Below are 17,661 nucleotides of genomic sequence, written 5' to 3'. Positions count from 1 at the left end.
GTTATTTTAGAATCATCATATGCATTATCATATGTCCATTGATCATTCTGTGATGGAATCACCCTGTCCTAATAACCTCACATTACTTTTTAACATGCTCCAATGAGACCCTTAATGAATCTACTGTTATCAAGCCCACCAGTAACCTCCATGTGGCAAAATTCAAAAGGAATTCTTCATCTTCTATGTTACTTATATTTTAAAAGACTTCCAGACAGTCGTTCATTCTCTATTTGGCTTTCATAAAATCAAATAATTCTACTTTTCACCTAATATCACCAGCCACTCTGTGTGTCCTCTCTGGCCTTTGCTCATCAGCTCCTCATCTAGATGGAGGAGTCCCTCAAGGCTTGATCTTTTCCCTTTCCTAGCTGTCATGTCATTCTGAGTCATCACAGCTAGGCTTTCAGGGCCTTTTATATATCAATGGCTTCCAAATTTACATGTCCTTCTGAACTCCAGGATTATAACCACAGACATAATGAATGCATATTTGTTGAGCACCTACCATTTACCAAGCATTATTCTAGGAAAATAATATTTTATGGTTTGTGAAATATACAGAATTCAAAATAACGTGTTCATAATTAAGGTTTTACTGGCACATGGCAATGTTCATTTATTTACATATTGTCTCTGGCTCTTTTCAAACTTTTCTTTGACAAAGTGGCGTACTCGAGGCAAAGACCATTCGGCCCACAAGGCCTAAAATACAGAATATCTGATCCTTTTTAGAAAAAGTTGTTTAACCCCTGGTCTCAACCAATATACTCTACTGCTTGCCAGCAAAAATCTCCACGTGAAAAAGTCCTTTTTACAATCAATGGCAGAAAAATAAGAAAGAAAGAAAAACATGTATCTTTGGATAAATGTGATTTTGCTCCCTTTAAAAGGCCAAGGCATTTCTCTTTTTAATTCAGCTGCCAAGAAAATCAAAGGCTCAATATGACCAAATTTAGTAACAGTGACAACTCCAGGGAACTGGACACCTCAATTGTGTTTAATCCTTTAATATATTAGATATGCATGTGTGTTTTATTATCTCATTTCATATTGATTTTAATTTTATGTGAAGACTATAATTTTGTGTAAAAGTCAATATAAATATGAACAAACATAAGGAAAAGTTATGTTTGGTGAATTATTTTAAGAGGTTTCCCTTAAATCATAAGAACAAAACTACCTTTCTCTGTGATGGCATAGGATTAAACAAGTACACATCTAAGTTCATATGGTGAATTCCTTCATGATAAAAATGTTGTCTTGGGCTGGGTTGTGGCTCAGCAGTAGAGTGCTCACCGAGCATAGGCGAGGCCCTGGGTTCGATCCTCAGCACCACATAAAAATAAATAAATAATTAAATAAGATCAAGGTATTAAAAAAATGTTGTCTTAAATAATGTTCATATTCATATACTTACACATGCTCTAAAGCAAACATGCAATACCATTTGAAAAGTTTTTCTGAAGATTCAGAAATAATAATAAGTTGTGCATAGGCAGGGTACGGGGCACACACCTATAATCCCAGCAGCCTGGGAGACTGAGGCAGGAGGATCACAAATTCAAAGCCAACCTCAGCAACTTAGCAAGGCCCCAAGCAACTCAGTGAGACCCTGTCTCTAAATGAAATTTTAAAAAAAAATTTTTTTTAAAGGCTGGGGATAAGGCTTAGTGATTAAGTGCCCCTGGGTTCAATCCCCAGTACCAGGGGAAAAATGTGCATAGAGGTGGAAGCCTTAGTCACTAGAAAACTTCCTTCTGTGAAATAACCCATGCCCTGACACTCACACTCTATGCAGAAACGCCAGTATAAGAAGTCAGTTTGGTTAAGTGATCACACAAGGTCACATGTTTTATTAATTAGAAAGTAAAGGTCATAACACTAAGATTTGGGTTTTCCTATCAGTTCTTCTGATATCCTATAGAATACCTTAAAAATAAAGTGTCAGGAAAGAAAAACTTCCACTAATTTGACAAGTGGGTTTTTTGTTTGTTTCCTTACTTGTTTTATTTTACCTGCATTTGAATCTTTTACAATAGCCCTCAAAAATCCAAATAAATGAAATTCTTTTTCTGTAGGTTTGTAGGGAGATTTCATTATAGGAACTTTATTAAAACAAATTAAAGATAAATTTAAAATCAGGAATATTAGATCTAGAATGCCCCTAAATGTAGAATACAGAACAAGGAGTTTGGGTGGACTATATGTGTTTTATAAAAGTGGGACAGGATTATTACGAGGCACAGTAAGATCCCATGGCTCTCTGAAATCTGTTCACTAAAATAGTGTTTTTAAGAGAACTCAGGTCCTCCAGGGAATTTAAAAAAACAAAATTTGGATATAGTTTTTGAAATGTCACATACCAATTATACAATTGAAAGCAGCTTTTCCTCAACACAGTATTAAAATACAACATTTTTTTTCAATATTAATCTAATATCCAGTCCAAGTTTGGCAGTGCAATCTCACTAAAATTCAAACCTTCATTATTTCTGGGCTGTAATTATATCAATTGGGTTCAGTAAAATTACACACCTTTTATAAATTAATAAAAACAGAAACAAAAATTATAACAATCATAGATATACTTGGATTTGGAATACTTGCAATAGTAATCATAGCGTGTTCATAAGGACTCAGAGATTTCAACAAATCCCAAAGCACAGGCATTTAGGAATAGTGCATTTACTTCACCGTTCTCAGTGCAGGTAGGAACCATTCCCCTCTGTGTTAAACAAGAAAAAGTCAAAAAGAAAAAAAAAGAAAAAAAGAATTTCCCCATGTTAACTCAAACGGCTACTCTTTCATTTAAAATTTTCTTAGGGAATTAGAAAATTTTAATGATTCATGGAATTATTTTTCTCTGTCTCTACCATTAGGTTGTAAATTTCATAAGAAGAAAAATGCTAGATTGTTTTGTTTTGTTTTGTTTTTTGGCTCACAGCTTTATCTCCAGTGCCTGACACAGTGTCTAGAACACACTAGATAAGCATAAGTCAGTGTTAATGTTGTAGGACCAGGTGTATGAACTGTGGAATCAGAAGTCTAAGAATCAGAATCAAACTTTGATGTAGTCATTTATTAGCCATCTTGGGTAATTTATTTATTTTTCAGAATCTCCTCCTTATCTTTAAAATGGGGACTTCATGATCCTGACATGGAGTAGGAATTTATCACACTAGGAAGGGCTTTGAGATGAGCATTCTCTAAGTGAGTGGTGCTCCCTTACCCTCTGACTCTTGGTCCACACTCTTCCAGGTGCCTCAGGTCTGGAAGCCAACATGCTCTCAGTGTATTCTTTAAAACAGTACCAGTAGATCCAAAAAAGTACAAGTTCATTTACTCAGTCCTGCTCAGCTGTGAGTCCTAGATGTCAACACTATCTTATAGTCACCATTGTCATTCCAGAGATGGAACATGTCTTGAATATAAGCAGGGCCTTAATGGAAATTTAATGTTGGATACCAGAACAGGCAAGTGGATCTTTACATTTCAACCTGTCCATCCATATCTATCTTTGTATTTGTGAATTTCTTTTCTAAACTTCCTATAAAGCCTCAGCTTTCAGTGCAAGAGAATTTTACCTTCTTTTAAGGAGAACTTTCCACGTTTCTTTTAATCATGCAATATTTTGTTTTCAAGTTAATAGCTATTATTAAACCAAAATCCTTCTAATCTAAAAGTTCAGTGATCATGATGTGTTACCATTAAAAGTAAAAAGGATTTGGAGCTTGAGGCATTGATTTGACTTGTTTCCTTATCATATGGAAGGATGCTACTCAGCTGTTAAGAGCATTTAAATAAATGAACTACTAATCATATGGTACTCTGTGATTTATCTAATTACATGTTATTAAGAAAATCCTAAAATCATATGAATACTGATTTAATGCTTTAGAAGACACTCTGAAGCAAAATAACTACCAGATTAAAGAGCGAAGTCTCTTCACATGTTCTGGCATTTTAAGTTGTACCAGTAGACAAGGGGGATCTTAATTGAAACAGCTGGGTAAAACTTGGTGGCGGGGCTGGGTTGCTTCCCTTCCAACGGTGATCAGTTCCCACTGGGAGGAATGCTTCTCATTAACTTCTCATTTATTGTCAAGATAAAATTTGAAATATTAAACAATTTTTAAACACCGTCTTCTGATTTTTCCTGGGTATCAAAAAAGAAACAACTATTCTATCTCACTAAGTGTTCCATATATGAACTTAAATTTTAATTTTAGAAATCCTGAACAATTATGAAAGAACATATATTTGGAGATTAGGTTTGATTGATCATCCAGGAACATGGCAACTAGTGGAGAGACTAGTGGACTCCTTACTAGTGTCTACTGAGACTCCTCACTTGCTAATGTTGTATCTTATCCATCCTCCCCCACCCACACTCTTTCTGGTTTATTCCAAAACCGTGAAGTCCCTGCACATTCACAGTGGAACCTCTAACTCAGCATCAGAAGAGCTATGTTCAAGATTTCTAATGGCATCTCATGTACCCACCATACCTCACCCAAACAGCCTGAACACATTTGCAGGGAGCCTCTGCTGCATGGCTTAAACTCTGAGGTTATGACAATGCGATTCCAGTCAAAAGTTAATGGGGCTTATTTTGTAGGGTATAGGATGATGATAAGTAGGGAAAGTTTACTTAGAAGAATAAACAAGTGAAAACAAGAAAAATTGAGGTATGATAAGAAGACACTTGTTTACCAGATATTGATATTCAGCATGGGGAAGAATGGTATGAAAACAGGTTCTGCAAAGCCAACTGGGTCCAACCTTAGTCTAGTTTCTGTGTTGGTAAATTGGGACAATTACATACATGTGTGTTGGAAAGAGCAAATATTACATATGCTGAGATTACTGGCCTACTGAATTCATAAAAAAGATTAATATCTAGGATTTATAATGTTATTTAGAAAAATTACATGAAAGTTATATTAATTACAGCTTATTTGATCTTTAAGAAAAAGAATATTAAAATAATATAGTATGTAATAAATATATCAGTGTTATTGATTAAAATTATATAAACGATAAAATGTGCTTATCCTTTTACATGGCAAACCCTACTCTTAGTGTTATAATGTAATAATTAATCATCTTAATTATCCAATAACAGAAAAATGATATAATATATTAGGATATCCTTAAAGTAGAACCCAAATGTTTATATAATACAGACTGAACATCTCTAATCCCATCACCCGAGATTCAAAATATTCCAAAACGCAAAAATTGTGGAATATGATCCTACAAGTGGAAAATTTCACACTTGGCCTCATGCAATGGGTTGCAATTCAAACACAGGGGCAGGCTGGGGTTGTGGCTCAGAGGCACTGGGTTCCATCCTCAGCACCACATAAAGTAAAATAAAGACTGTGTTTACCTAAAACTAAAAAAATAAATATTTTAAAAAAACAGGGGCACTAAAAATATTGCATAAAATTACTTTCAGGATGTGTATATAAGGTATATATGAAACAGATGAATTTCATGTTTAGATATGGATCCTATTCCCAGAAATCACATTATGCATATACAAAAATTCCAAAACACTTATGATTTTGAGCATTTCAGATAAAGGGTATTTAGCCAGTATATATTTATAATATACACAGATGTTCACAAAATCACAGAGAATAATTATGGCATGATATAGTTCAGTAAGTGGTAGGATTATTATTTTCTTCTTTTTGGATCTTATATCAAATTTTATATAACAGTCATGTGTTTCTATTAAATAAACATTGTTAGAAACAAAACAGTAATGTAATCATGGATGTCGTGTAGTTACCACACATCAATTTTTCAAAAAGTGTTGTGGTACTCAGTTCTAACATTTATTCACCCTTCAGAGAAGTGATAATAGAATGTACAAAGCTATCTGTTGGTCAGATCCTTCCCCACATAGTACCTGTGCCATCTGTGCCCTCATAATATATAGGAAGTAAGTCTGTGGATAAAGCCCTCCAAGGCACAAAACCCAGGTAGTGCTTCTAGAATATTCTCAAAAAATATCTGCTGATTAGTTTAATCACATTGGGGTACAAACATGTCCCTGTATCACCACATATGTTATTATTGATTTTTCATTAAGATTTTTAACCAACATGATATTCAGTTGAAATTACCCTATGATACATAGAATGCACAGTTTGTGTACAGTTAATTAATGACTTAATAGTAGTTAATAAATTCACTAGATCTTTGTTGTTTTTTTTCTTTCTATTGATTTCCACTTTCAGACCAGTTACTTGATGATCAGTACTTAGGTAATTTGAATCTTAGGATAAAATTTATGAAAAGTTTTAGTTCATAGCGAGTTTTGTTACCCAATTTTTAGTGTTTTCTTTCCTACTACCTTCTGTGATCCACAGCCTCACAACCTGAATTATTCACCCTGCTTTTTAAAAATCTTATGTAACATCCTGTACTATATTTCAAGCATCATCACAACTTGGAATTATGTTTCTCCCTATAATTATTTAAGTCTTTCCTTCTCTATTGGACGCTGAGCAACATAAGAGCTGTGATCATGTTCACTTACCATCCAATAGCAATGACTACAAAATCCTACAATATCATGTCTTCCTTTTATATGAATGCAAATTTTAAAGAATGGGTATTTTCCCAAGCTTTATGAATTCTACCATAAAATAGATCCTTTCTTCATTGATGTCTCCTCTCAGAGATGACCCAGAAAAAATTTAAGGCCTCAAGAAAATTTAAGATCTAAAGAAATGATCAAGGATGTGAATATAACAAAACAAGAGAATGCCAAGGTCTCAAGCAAAGGTTCATAAAAAGCAAACCGAGAGGAAGCCATCAAGTTGCACAGCCATGTGGCCCAGTCCTGGATGCTAAAACCACACAGAGCAGGACCACAAAGCAGTATTGTGAGCAACTGGCAGAGAATAGACAGAGGAGCCTCTTTCTTACATAATGATGTGTCCTTTTAATTATTCCCTACATTTTTCTCCACCCTCTTGCTGCCTTCTGCTGTGCCAGACAGGGATGCCCATGGTTATTTGGCACTACTAGTAAAGGAGCTAAAAGTGGATTTTCAGTTCTTCATAGGATATAAAAGAATACAAAATCAAAAGCAATCAGCCTGTGCCAAAAAACAGGCATCTTTTAGTCATTATCATAAAAACCAAGAAAGAGATGGGAGAGTGGGTGGAGAGGAAAAAATTCACAAAGCCCTGGAAGAAAATTAGCACACTCACACAAATGATGATAACAAGAGCAATCACAGAAAGAGAAGCATCATTTTTTTAAAAAATGTTCAATTTATAAAATCCAATCATCCGCATAATCCAACCTTTATCTAAAAACTGCAAAAGTAGTAGGAAGCATTATGATCTCATTTGGATAGGTGTTTCAATAGCCATTACTACAGATTTACTCAAGTGGGAGTTTGAAAATAGATCAATCAAGGCTTCTCAGAACAAAATAATAGGTTGGGTACAAACACCTACTCATAGCATGATACCATCTGAATGTGGATTGATTCATAATTTAATTTTTTCCCAAAGTCTGACAAGTATTTATATATTTGTGTTCAATGTATATGTATGCAGAAATACTTTGTTCATCCCCATATACTACAATTGATGCTCTATTTTCATCTATGTTTAAAGATAACCATATTCCCCTAAATACCAAGAAAAGATTAAGAAAATGATGCCAAGGCCTGTTGAAGTCCTTGTAGCTTATGACCAGTAAAGAAAGAAATGTTTTACAACCAGAATGGACTAGCTCATTTACTACCTCCTATAACTGCTTACCCAGCCAATGAAGGTACATGGTAGTATCTCTATTACAGACATGAGCACAGAACAATGGAACCCAACCCTCGTGGTCTGGATAAAGCCTAGTTATGGAGCAAGTCCTCATAACCCTATGGTTGTGGTTTAGATATGAGGTATCCCCTAAAATCTTATGTGTGAGACAATGCAAGAATGTTCAGAGGTGAAATGATTAGATTAGGAGAGCTATAACCTGATCCATGGCCTAATCCACTGATATGGATGAACTAGGTAGTAACTATAGGCAGGTTGTGTGTGGTTGGAAGAAGTAAGTAATGGGGTTTATATTTTATCCCTGTTGAGTGGAAATCTCTTTGCTTCCTGATTTTCATGTCCTGAGCTGCTTTCTTCTACCATGTCATGACATTCTGGCTCATTTTAGGCTCAAAGCTATGGAGTCGGCCATATGTAGATTGAGACCTCTGAAACCATGAGTCAAAATAAACTTCTCCTCCTCAAATGTTCTTGTTAGGTCTTTTGATCACAGGGACACAGAAGCTAACTAAAACAACCAATCTGGACAATTCCTTCTTCTCATTCCTGTTTTGTATCCCTTCTTCAGAGGTTAATGGCCAAGTGATGAAACAATGAAATACAAATTAGCCTGCACCATTGCACTAAAGTAATTTCAACATGCTACAAAAAGAATGAGTTTAATATTATTCCTAGATAGAGGTTTGAGTCATTCAGCATTTAGTTATACAATGTCTCTTTATCATTTCTATAGAAAAATCATACCCCCCCAACAGCTGACAGGCAAAATGTTTAAATAATTTTATTAGCTAACAATAATATAAAGCTTGTGCTGGAAAATTCTTAAACTTTGTCACAGCCATGGCAAATTAATATATACATGTGACTGTTCCAAATTACCATTACAGAAAATATTAAAGTTCTCATTTGCTTGTAATATTTCTAATAAACTCCTGAGTGTTGTTTTATTTAAATTCTGATACATGGAAGAAAAATATAATTGTGGCTTCAAATAAATTTTACTGTCTCAGATAAGGGGTGCAGGTCACTAGAAAAGAGAAATGACAACAATACCTCTGAAAGCTCACTTCATATTATTGCAGCAGGTAATGACTGAGAAAGAAGCAGGCAGAGCTGCCACAGCAGTTGAGTTCTCTTAACATGATTAGATAATAATGGAAAAGTGAGGGGGCTGGGGTTGTGGCTCAGGGATAGAGCACTCTCCTTGCACGTGTGAGACCCTGGGTTCGATCTTCAGCACCACATAAAAATAAATAAGTGAAATAAAAGTATCGTGTCCAACTATGACTAAAAATAAATAAATAAATATTTTTAAAAATAATGAAAAAGTTAGTTTTCATGGATTGGGAGCTTAATGTTTCATATCACAGTCTGAAGAACAGCTTTCTATGGTACACCAGTTATCATGTTTCCTATTCCACAAGAGGTAATTAAAGACCATGGGGAAAACACTTCAATTGCCCAATACCAGCCTGGTTTAGTCCCATTAATGATTCTGAGACCTCATGATTTTTTAAAACTAGTATCTGTTTTATCAACTTCAAAGAGCCAGTTCGTTTTATTCGTAAAATTACAGTACATAGATATACTACCCAAATGTAGCTGGGAAATAATAATTGAATTATTTATAAAAATTTTTTATGTAGTTCTGTACAGAATCCATCGAATATATGTGAACTGTAAATGAAATGTGATATATAATAGTAGTTTAATCATTCAGACACAAATCTATAATCTTGGTGTCAAGACCTGCAAGTAAGAGCAACCCAGATTGGTTTTATTTTTATCTTCAAGTGACTATACTAACTTGACATATTTACCACAACACATTTCTTGATGGAACCCTCTTGGATGACTAGTGCTTTACTCCTGGGTTACCCCAGCAACCCTGTGAAGACTTTAAATATTAAAACAAGAAATTGATGCCCCATATGAAAACTTCATCCCTGTTTTTCACATTGAGGAGTACAAAGAAATACCTTCCAAATTTAAAAAGAAAACAAAACATAAAAGTAAATGGACAAAATGAAGATACTTTAGCTTGTAGAAAAAAAAATCACTTACTTATTTGGAAGAAATCACGTGCATCTGTAATGAATTTGGTTTAAAAATTCTAAGATTTTCAAATGTGCAAAAATCTCAGTTTGTTTAAATTTTGCCTGAATGTGTTGTAAAACTCTCCCAGAACATTCCATTTAGTAGCATCTTCCTTCTGATACTTTGTGCCTTTAAAAAACACAAAATGAAGACCAAGAAGGTTTTTTCCTATTGATTTTTTCCAAGCTATATGTTAGAAAAAGGCAGTAAGAACAGCAAATAAAATAATCAGGTTTTAGGCTTCATTCTATAAAATAAGCTGGGGGGAAAATCCAGTATGATGGGAAAAATTATACATTGTAGATGTTTTGCATCATCCCAAAAGCTGAAAATAACATCCTAGTCATTTATTTTATTAGAATTATTTTCTAGGAAAGTTATTTCCAACTGCAGAATAGATTTTTCTGAGCTTCAGCCATCATCCTTCCTGTTTTTTTTTCCCATAATCTTCTTTTACCCTTTCAAATCCTCACTCATTCCACCCATTTCTCTGTCTTTTAAGGCACAAAATGGGAACAAGTGGCAAAATCCAGGGGATAGATTTAGTTATTAAAGGCAAAAAGAATCTAAAGCAACTCTAGCAATTTGTCAAATAAAAAAAATTAATCTAGGCACTGTTATTTATTTTTAAAATTATGCCTAAAATAAAATTTCTTAATAGAAATATTAGTCTCCACATCTGTACAGATTTTAATGCCACTATAGTATTAGCGAACACATTATTTGTATAAGGCAAGTTTAGACTAAATTATATCACAGTGATTAATTTGCTTGTGGGTTAAACCTAAATTCAGAAATCTATGAAACTACATATGTGGAAAAGATGGAAAGAAATCTCAGTAATTGGAGTGAAAGTTTTTCTCTAATTTGCTTTAATGCATCATTAAATTCAATTGTATGTGGAACTGAAAAAAAATACAGTCATTTTAGAACACAAAAGAGAAGCATTAAAACAGACATTGAGCTTTATATACTATAATTCATTTTTCAGTTTATACTCATAATTAAATTATTTTAAAACGCCATTAATAAAATATCTGAAACCATCAACAAACTGTGCAATAAGAAACATGATAAGACAAAGAATTTAGCTTACTGAGGAACAGAGGAGCCTAACATCAAATGCTGAATAATTGTTAAAATTCAGATGTTCTCTACTAGAGTTATATCCTAAAGTCCATGCATAATTCTAAGATTATGACTACCAGAGAATTTTTATGATTGCTGTCATCAACCTTTCATTGTTTCCACACTTATACTTCAACAGTTTCAATCAATTTGGCTCTTATCAAACACCTACAGCACAAATGAATATATGATTGGTTAGAAAGAAAACTTTACTACAAAATTCATAAATATTGGGCTGTGGATGTGGCTCAAGCATTAGCACGCTCGCCTGGCATGCACGGGGCTCTGGGTTCGATCCTCAGCACCACATAAAAATAAAATAAAGATGTTATGTCCACCGAAATTTAAAAATAAATATTTAAAAATTCTCTCTCTCTCTCTCTCTAAAAAAACAAAATCCATATATGCTCATTGGATGCTATGTTGAGAAAAAACATAAGGGAACAAAGGAGGGAAGCACAGACCCATTGGGTGGCTATTATAATCTTGGGTCGTGCATGATGGTAACTTGGACCAGGCGATAGCAATGGAGTGGTGAGAAAGGACATGGAGACAAAAGGTTTAAATGCCAGGGGCTTGGTCCTAAGCAACTCAAAAGCAGAGTTTCCATGAATTTAACTAGGGGAAATGAAGAGGAGCTTTATTTTCGACAATTTTACTGGACCTGAGAAGGTGGCAGGACAGGTGAGACCGTAGTTCAGGGAACAGGTTCAAGATGAGTAAGTACATTTGGGTCTTGTTGTGTGTGTGTGTGTGTGTGTGTGTGTGTGTGTGTGTATATATGCACGCGCACGCACACACACACACACACATATATTTTAAAGATAGACTTTGTTCAGAGAGAGAGAGAGCGCGAGAGAGTGAGAGTGAGGGAGAGAGAGAGAGAGAGAGAGAGAGAATTTTTCAATATTTATTTTTTAGTTCTTGGCAGACACACAACTTTATTTTATTTTTATGTGGTGCTGAGGATGGAACCAGCTTCCCGCGCATGCCTGGCGAGCTTGCTACCACTTGAGCCACATCCCAGCCCTGTTGCATATATTTTTAAAGTCATGAGATTGGATAGTACCACTGCAAGAGTGAATGTAGAGAGAAAAGGGAAGAAACAAAAGGTATGAGCTCTAGAATAGCCCCAAATGCATACTCTGTAAAACTAAAAAATATTTAAAAATTCTCTCTCTCTCTAAAAAAAAAAAAAGAAAAGAAAAGGAAAAGAAAAAAAAAGAAAGAAAGAAATACTCCATCTTCTAGAGTCATATAATAAATACAGAGACAGTCACGCTAGCCTTTGCTAAGACTGGGCATTACCTTGGTCCATTTGACATTAAAATGGTTTCTTGATATTTTAATTTTTACTGTCACAAATGAAAATAAACACTTTCGTATGTTTATTAATGACCTGTATTTTTGTCTTTATAAATCATTTGTATCTTTTGCTCATTTTTTCTCCCCAAGTGATCTAATTCTTATTAATTTATAAAATCACTTTACATATTAAGATAATGAATCTTTCACTTGTGATATTTGCTGTAAATCCTTTATCTCATTTTTATTTTCCTGGTTTTCTAATGTGAGAGGTTTCACATTTTGTGAGTCAAACCTCTTTATCAGTTACATTGTTATGTATTACTTTAACATGTATAAAAATAAGTCAAATATATCTGCATATTTAACAGTTAATTGTTTCTTATTTTTTTTACATTTGACTTTTAGTTCTGATATTTATGTTAGCTATGAGGAAGATGTTTATAAATATAAGATTTGTAGTTCATTTTATAATCATATTACATAATATATCAACTACAGCTTTGCTGTTTTTCTTTTAATTTATATTCATGTCTCATCTAGAGTTAGGTCTAGTCTTAGATAATTATTCTCTTTGTTTTGTTTGCTAATTATTTTGTTTGTAACCTTAACATTTTATTATTGTAAAGTTATATATTATATATACCATTTACTTGTTCAATTACTGAATATCTAACAGACATGTAAGTCTTCTGCTCTGTTGTTAGTTGCCCACTAAATCAGAGAGTTGGATGTCAATTTTTTTCCCTTCTTGTTCCATATAGCATATAGTGTGCAGTCTGAAAATCATTTTTAAATTCAGTGTCATTGAGGGTGCAATTACTAGGAACTCCTACACCCCAACTGCAGGATCAAAGCAATGTCTTTTCTTTCTTCTCTCCATGTACAGTGCTATTACACTAGTTTTTATGCATCTGGGTGGAAATTTTCTTCATACATGAAATATAAAAATCAATAATCATGGAATATGTTTTATACACATATAATAAAACTTTTATATTTGTCACAGTTACTTAAATCTGCTTTTCTTATTGGTTAAAAAAAAAACAAAAAACCTTCTAAGTGTTTTGTGGTACCTGCTATCTAATCTCCCTCTAACCATGTTCGCTTCCCCTCCCCCACATCTTCTAGTACTCACTACTCTTAAATTCAAATTTGCCTCATTTCACTTAATATCATGTCCTCCAGTTTATTTTTTGCACATGACAAGATATAAATTTTTGTGAGTGGATAATATCCTGTATTATGTACATATGCTGCATCTTCTTTCTCATTCATCTGTGCATGTACACTTACAATGATTCCATGTCTTGGCTACTGTAGATAGTCTTGCAATAAACATGCATTGCAAGTATTTCTTTATTATATTGATTTGGTTTCATATCATATATATCCAGAAGTGGTTTATATATAATATCCTATGGTAGATCTGTTTTTAATTTTTTGAGGAAACTCCATAGTGCTCTCCATAACAGCTATGCTAATTTACATGCCCACCAACAGTGTATAAGATTTCCCTTTTCACCACATCTTTACTATCATTTGTTACTTTTTGATTTTTTTTGATAACAGCCATTCTCACCAGGGTGAGAAGATCTCTCCCTATAGGTTTGATTTGCATTCTCCTGATAGCTAATGACATTGAACATTTTTTCATATATTTATTGACCATTTGTATTTTTCTTCTGAGAAATGCCTATTCAGATCACAAATGCAATTAGACAGAAGGAATAAGTTCTACTGTTCCACACACAGTAGGGCAGTGAAAGTTCACAATAGCCCACTATATATATTTTATGAATAACTAGAAAAGAACATATTCATGGTTTTAAACACAAAGAAATGAAAATGCTGATCAATACACATTGTACAGATGTATTGAACTGTCACACTGTACCCCATAATCATGTATAATTATTAGGCATTAATTTTTTAAATAGGCAAAAAGAGAAAAAGAAAAATATAACCGTAAGGAATTACCACTCGAGATATTTTCTTCAAAAATATGTCATTTTAATTAGATTTTTATTTTACCTTTGATATTAGACTTAGAAATTGTTTTCTATCAGATAGCACAGGCACCTGCAGACACAGTCCATGTCAGTGCATGTCACTCTAACTACATGTGAATCAGACAGGTGAGCATGTCCTCAAAGGCAGGCATTTAGAGAAAATAGCTCCATTTCTGAATCACCCCAATATCTGAGAATACAGAGAACAAAATCTGCCTTGTAAGCACAGGCCCTAGGCCAAGTCCTTTTTTAATATGCAAAAGGTAATGATGACATCATTTCATTGATGTTTTCTGTTAGCTACCATGCGACCCTGTTGTGTTTTCTGGAAAGAAAAACATCTCACTAAGATAGTGATTAACAAGGCAGGGGTTGCCTCTGGATCTATTTAACTTAATGCAGACTTCAAAGGACCTCCTGCATTGGATGACTTTAACTCTATTTCTCTCATCCTCACCTTGATGAAGACCTTCTTTCTCCTCTGGAGACTTTTCATACATTGGCTCAGGTATATATTAATCAAATTTCATAGAAATGCTGCTCTTCCCTCTGTAGTCATGAATACTACTATATGGCCATTTAACTAGAAAATCTATATTGCATCTTGAAAGAGGTTGAAAGAAGATTAGATCAACAATTCCTCAATTCCTTCCTATAATTACCCCTGATTATCTCTCACATGCACTCTTTCTGAAGGTGCCTCTACCTCAACTGTTAAATCCATATCCACTCCCCAATCTTCCCCTCAACTATTTGATCCTAACAACACCTGCTCTAGCTTAAAACTACTTGTTTTACAAAATTCCCCTAACTAAACGTCTACTGTAGGCAAAGTGCTTTCTCTTTTGTGTTAAAAAAAAAAAAAAAAAAAAGCTCATTGCACAGGTCTTGGGGTGGCAGGGACACGGGTTAACCCCATGTAGTTTAAAAGCAACAACTCAAAAGTAATTTGAAGAAAATGGCCAGGAAGGTACTGTGCTAATTGTCTATCACATGTTAAAAAAATCAGTACCTAACAGGAAGTCTTCACTAAAATTTGTAAAGTTAAATAGCTCAAGTGGGCATCCTCTAAAATTACACACATATTGTAATTTTTGTATTTGTCATGCCCGATGTTTGATGTGAATCAGCTAGGTATAGGAAGTGAGAATTTTTAAAAATTATCTTGTTTTTTATAAGGAGAACTTTGGGTCCTTGTTTGCCCAAATATTAAGTCAACAGAAAAAATTAAAAGCAGTTCCATGAAAAGACAATTAAGAAATTACAGTTGTCAGATGATTGCATAGGAAGCCATCCCTTGTTTAAAGGGAGACTACCCTTGTAAACCAAAGTGGAAAATAAAAACTTTCAACTTACTTTATACAACATCTGCAAAGGAAAAAATAATAATTGGAGGGTAGCATGGACAAAACATCATTTTTTCTTTGTTTATAGCAGAGACATTAATAATTTTTAAATGGACAAAAAAGCCAAAGAAGAAATCAGAGTAAAATTTAGCAGGAGAAATGACAGCACTCTGAGAGTTTAAGAGGAATGAAGCAAATTACATTGAGTGGTAATAAGAGCATTTTAGTGAAATGGAATAATTAGTTGTTTTCAGGAAACAAATTCCATAAATTAAATATCATGACTAAAACGAATTAATGATTAATAGTTGAGTCCTCTGTTCTTTAAAGTTATCAAAATAAATATGATGAATTGAAATGTCACAAAACACAGAGTAACATTTACAAAGCAATCACACAAACAACCTGTGGATAGAAAAGTTACATTCATCAAAGATCCTATTAAATAGAAAATTAATAACAACAATAATAATAACTCATACCTTTTCTGTGTCAATTCCTTTTGACATGGACCATGTTGAAACAATATAATCCATGACTCGTTCACTAAGACCTTTTGGGACCTGATAGAGCTTCAGAAAGTCCCGAACATTATTCAGCATCTCGTGGTATCGGTTGGTGTTGGCATACATTTGCTGAAAAATTGTGGTGACATTTCCAAAAATAGTTGCATAAAGAAGAGCTGAAAAAGAAGAATGAAGGAAATAAAACAAATATCCCCCAAAATATTTGAGAGATGATTTTATAAATTTACATGGGTCGATGCCTAAAAAGAACACCTGGCACCTGGTGTTCACTTAGGAAATGTTACCTTCCATAAGATAAACATGATTTTATACGCATGTACCATACTGGTCAACCTAACAAATCATGAGGGTGGTTAAAATATATAATAATGAATCAGATGATCCAAAGTTATAATTTTACCTTAGAAATTCTAGCTTTAGGATTAAAGTTATCCTCCAGCCTCATCCTCCTGAAAAAAGCCTAATGCATTTAAATTGTTACAGGGACTGATGATCTAGCTTAGATATGCAGGCTTCTTCTTACTGCTGACTGCTTCCAGCTTTTGGAATATTTCTCTGGTTATAAATATTTTTGACAGCACATCAGAAATATATGGAGTGGAGACAAATTAAAATGCTCCATTTTTAGAATTTTTGGAAGATAATCAGAGTTAGAATTAAAAGCTAAAATAAAACTTTGGAGGTGCCTGGAGTTATGAAACTCATGTCAGTATGCCAGTGGCTATAAGTTTTTTGATCCCATCATTTTAAGAATAAAGACAGCTCTCTGAGCACTGTTATTTATCTCCTGGAAGCCATGAACGGGAATGACTGCTATCCCCTTCTAAATCCTTAATTTACCAAATCTGCTTTCTTCAAATCTGGTCAGGCTATGAATATGACTTTCTGTTTTAGAACTGTAAAAATTTTAAAAGTACTTGAGTTTAGCCAGAAGAGAACACACCTTCAGTCTCCGACTCTAGATGCAAGAGATCATTACCAGGAAGCTCTTTCGAAAAGGGGACAGTACTCTACCCTCCTAATAGTCAGTAACACAGTGTCTAATAACCACAGGCTTTGTGTAATAAAGCAGAATATCAGGTGGTGATCATTTATATCCTGCAGCCTCTAATCATTTGAAAACAACTCCTCTAAACGGAGTGTGGGAAAAAATAAAAATTTCATTTTGTAACTTCATGAACCAAATCCCATTTAATGAAACTAGTAGAAAATCAAGATAGCAAAGCAACTAATGATCCTTAATATACTATTTTGGATATATCATTTGTGTCTTCAGCAACAGTTGTTCTCCTCGGAGTATAACAGATTTTAATTTCACAAATGAAAGCTATTATTTTATAAACATTTAGTCTGTTTTCCTGCAGAAAGGTAGGAGTTTTGATTCCAGTACAGGACAACTTTTAAGATAGATGATATCTTTCTAAAACTAAGTAGA

The 17,661-nt window shown here is 33.9% G+C and overlaps 1 protein-coding gene across 1 annotated transcript in view; it reads right to left on the bottom strand.

Moving 5' to 3' along the window:
• The window catches only part of Kcnh5 (potassium voltage-gated channel subfamily H member 5), a 284,680-nt gene that overhangs the window by 94,149 nt on the left and 172,870 nt on the right, over positions 1-17,661 (bottom strand). Inside the window, exon 8 of the mRNA XM_076848335.2 lies at positions 16,182-16,381. Within this exon, the coding sequence (XP_076704450.1) occupies positions 16,182-16,381 (200 nt within the window). The remainder of the gene's footprint in view (positions 1-16,181; positions 16,382-17,661) is intronic.

This window comes from Callospermophilus lateralis, chromosome 3 (assembly GCF_048772815.1).
Source record: "Callospermophilus lateralis isolate mCalLat2 chromosome 3, mCalLat2.hap1, whole genome shotgun sequence".
NCBI classification, from domain to species: Eukaryota; Metazoa; Chordata; class Mammalia; order Rodentia; family Sciuridae; genus Callospermophilus; species Callospermophilus lateralis.
This window is presented reverse-complemented; position numbering and strand designations above follow the sequence as displayed.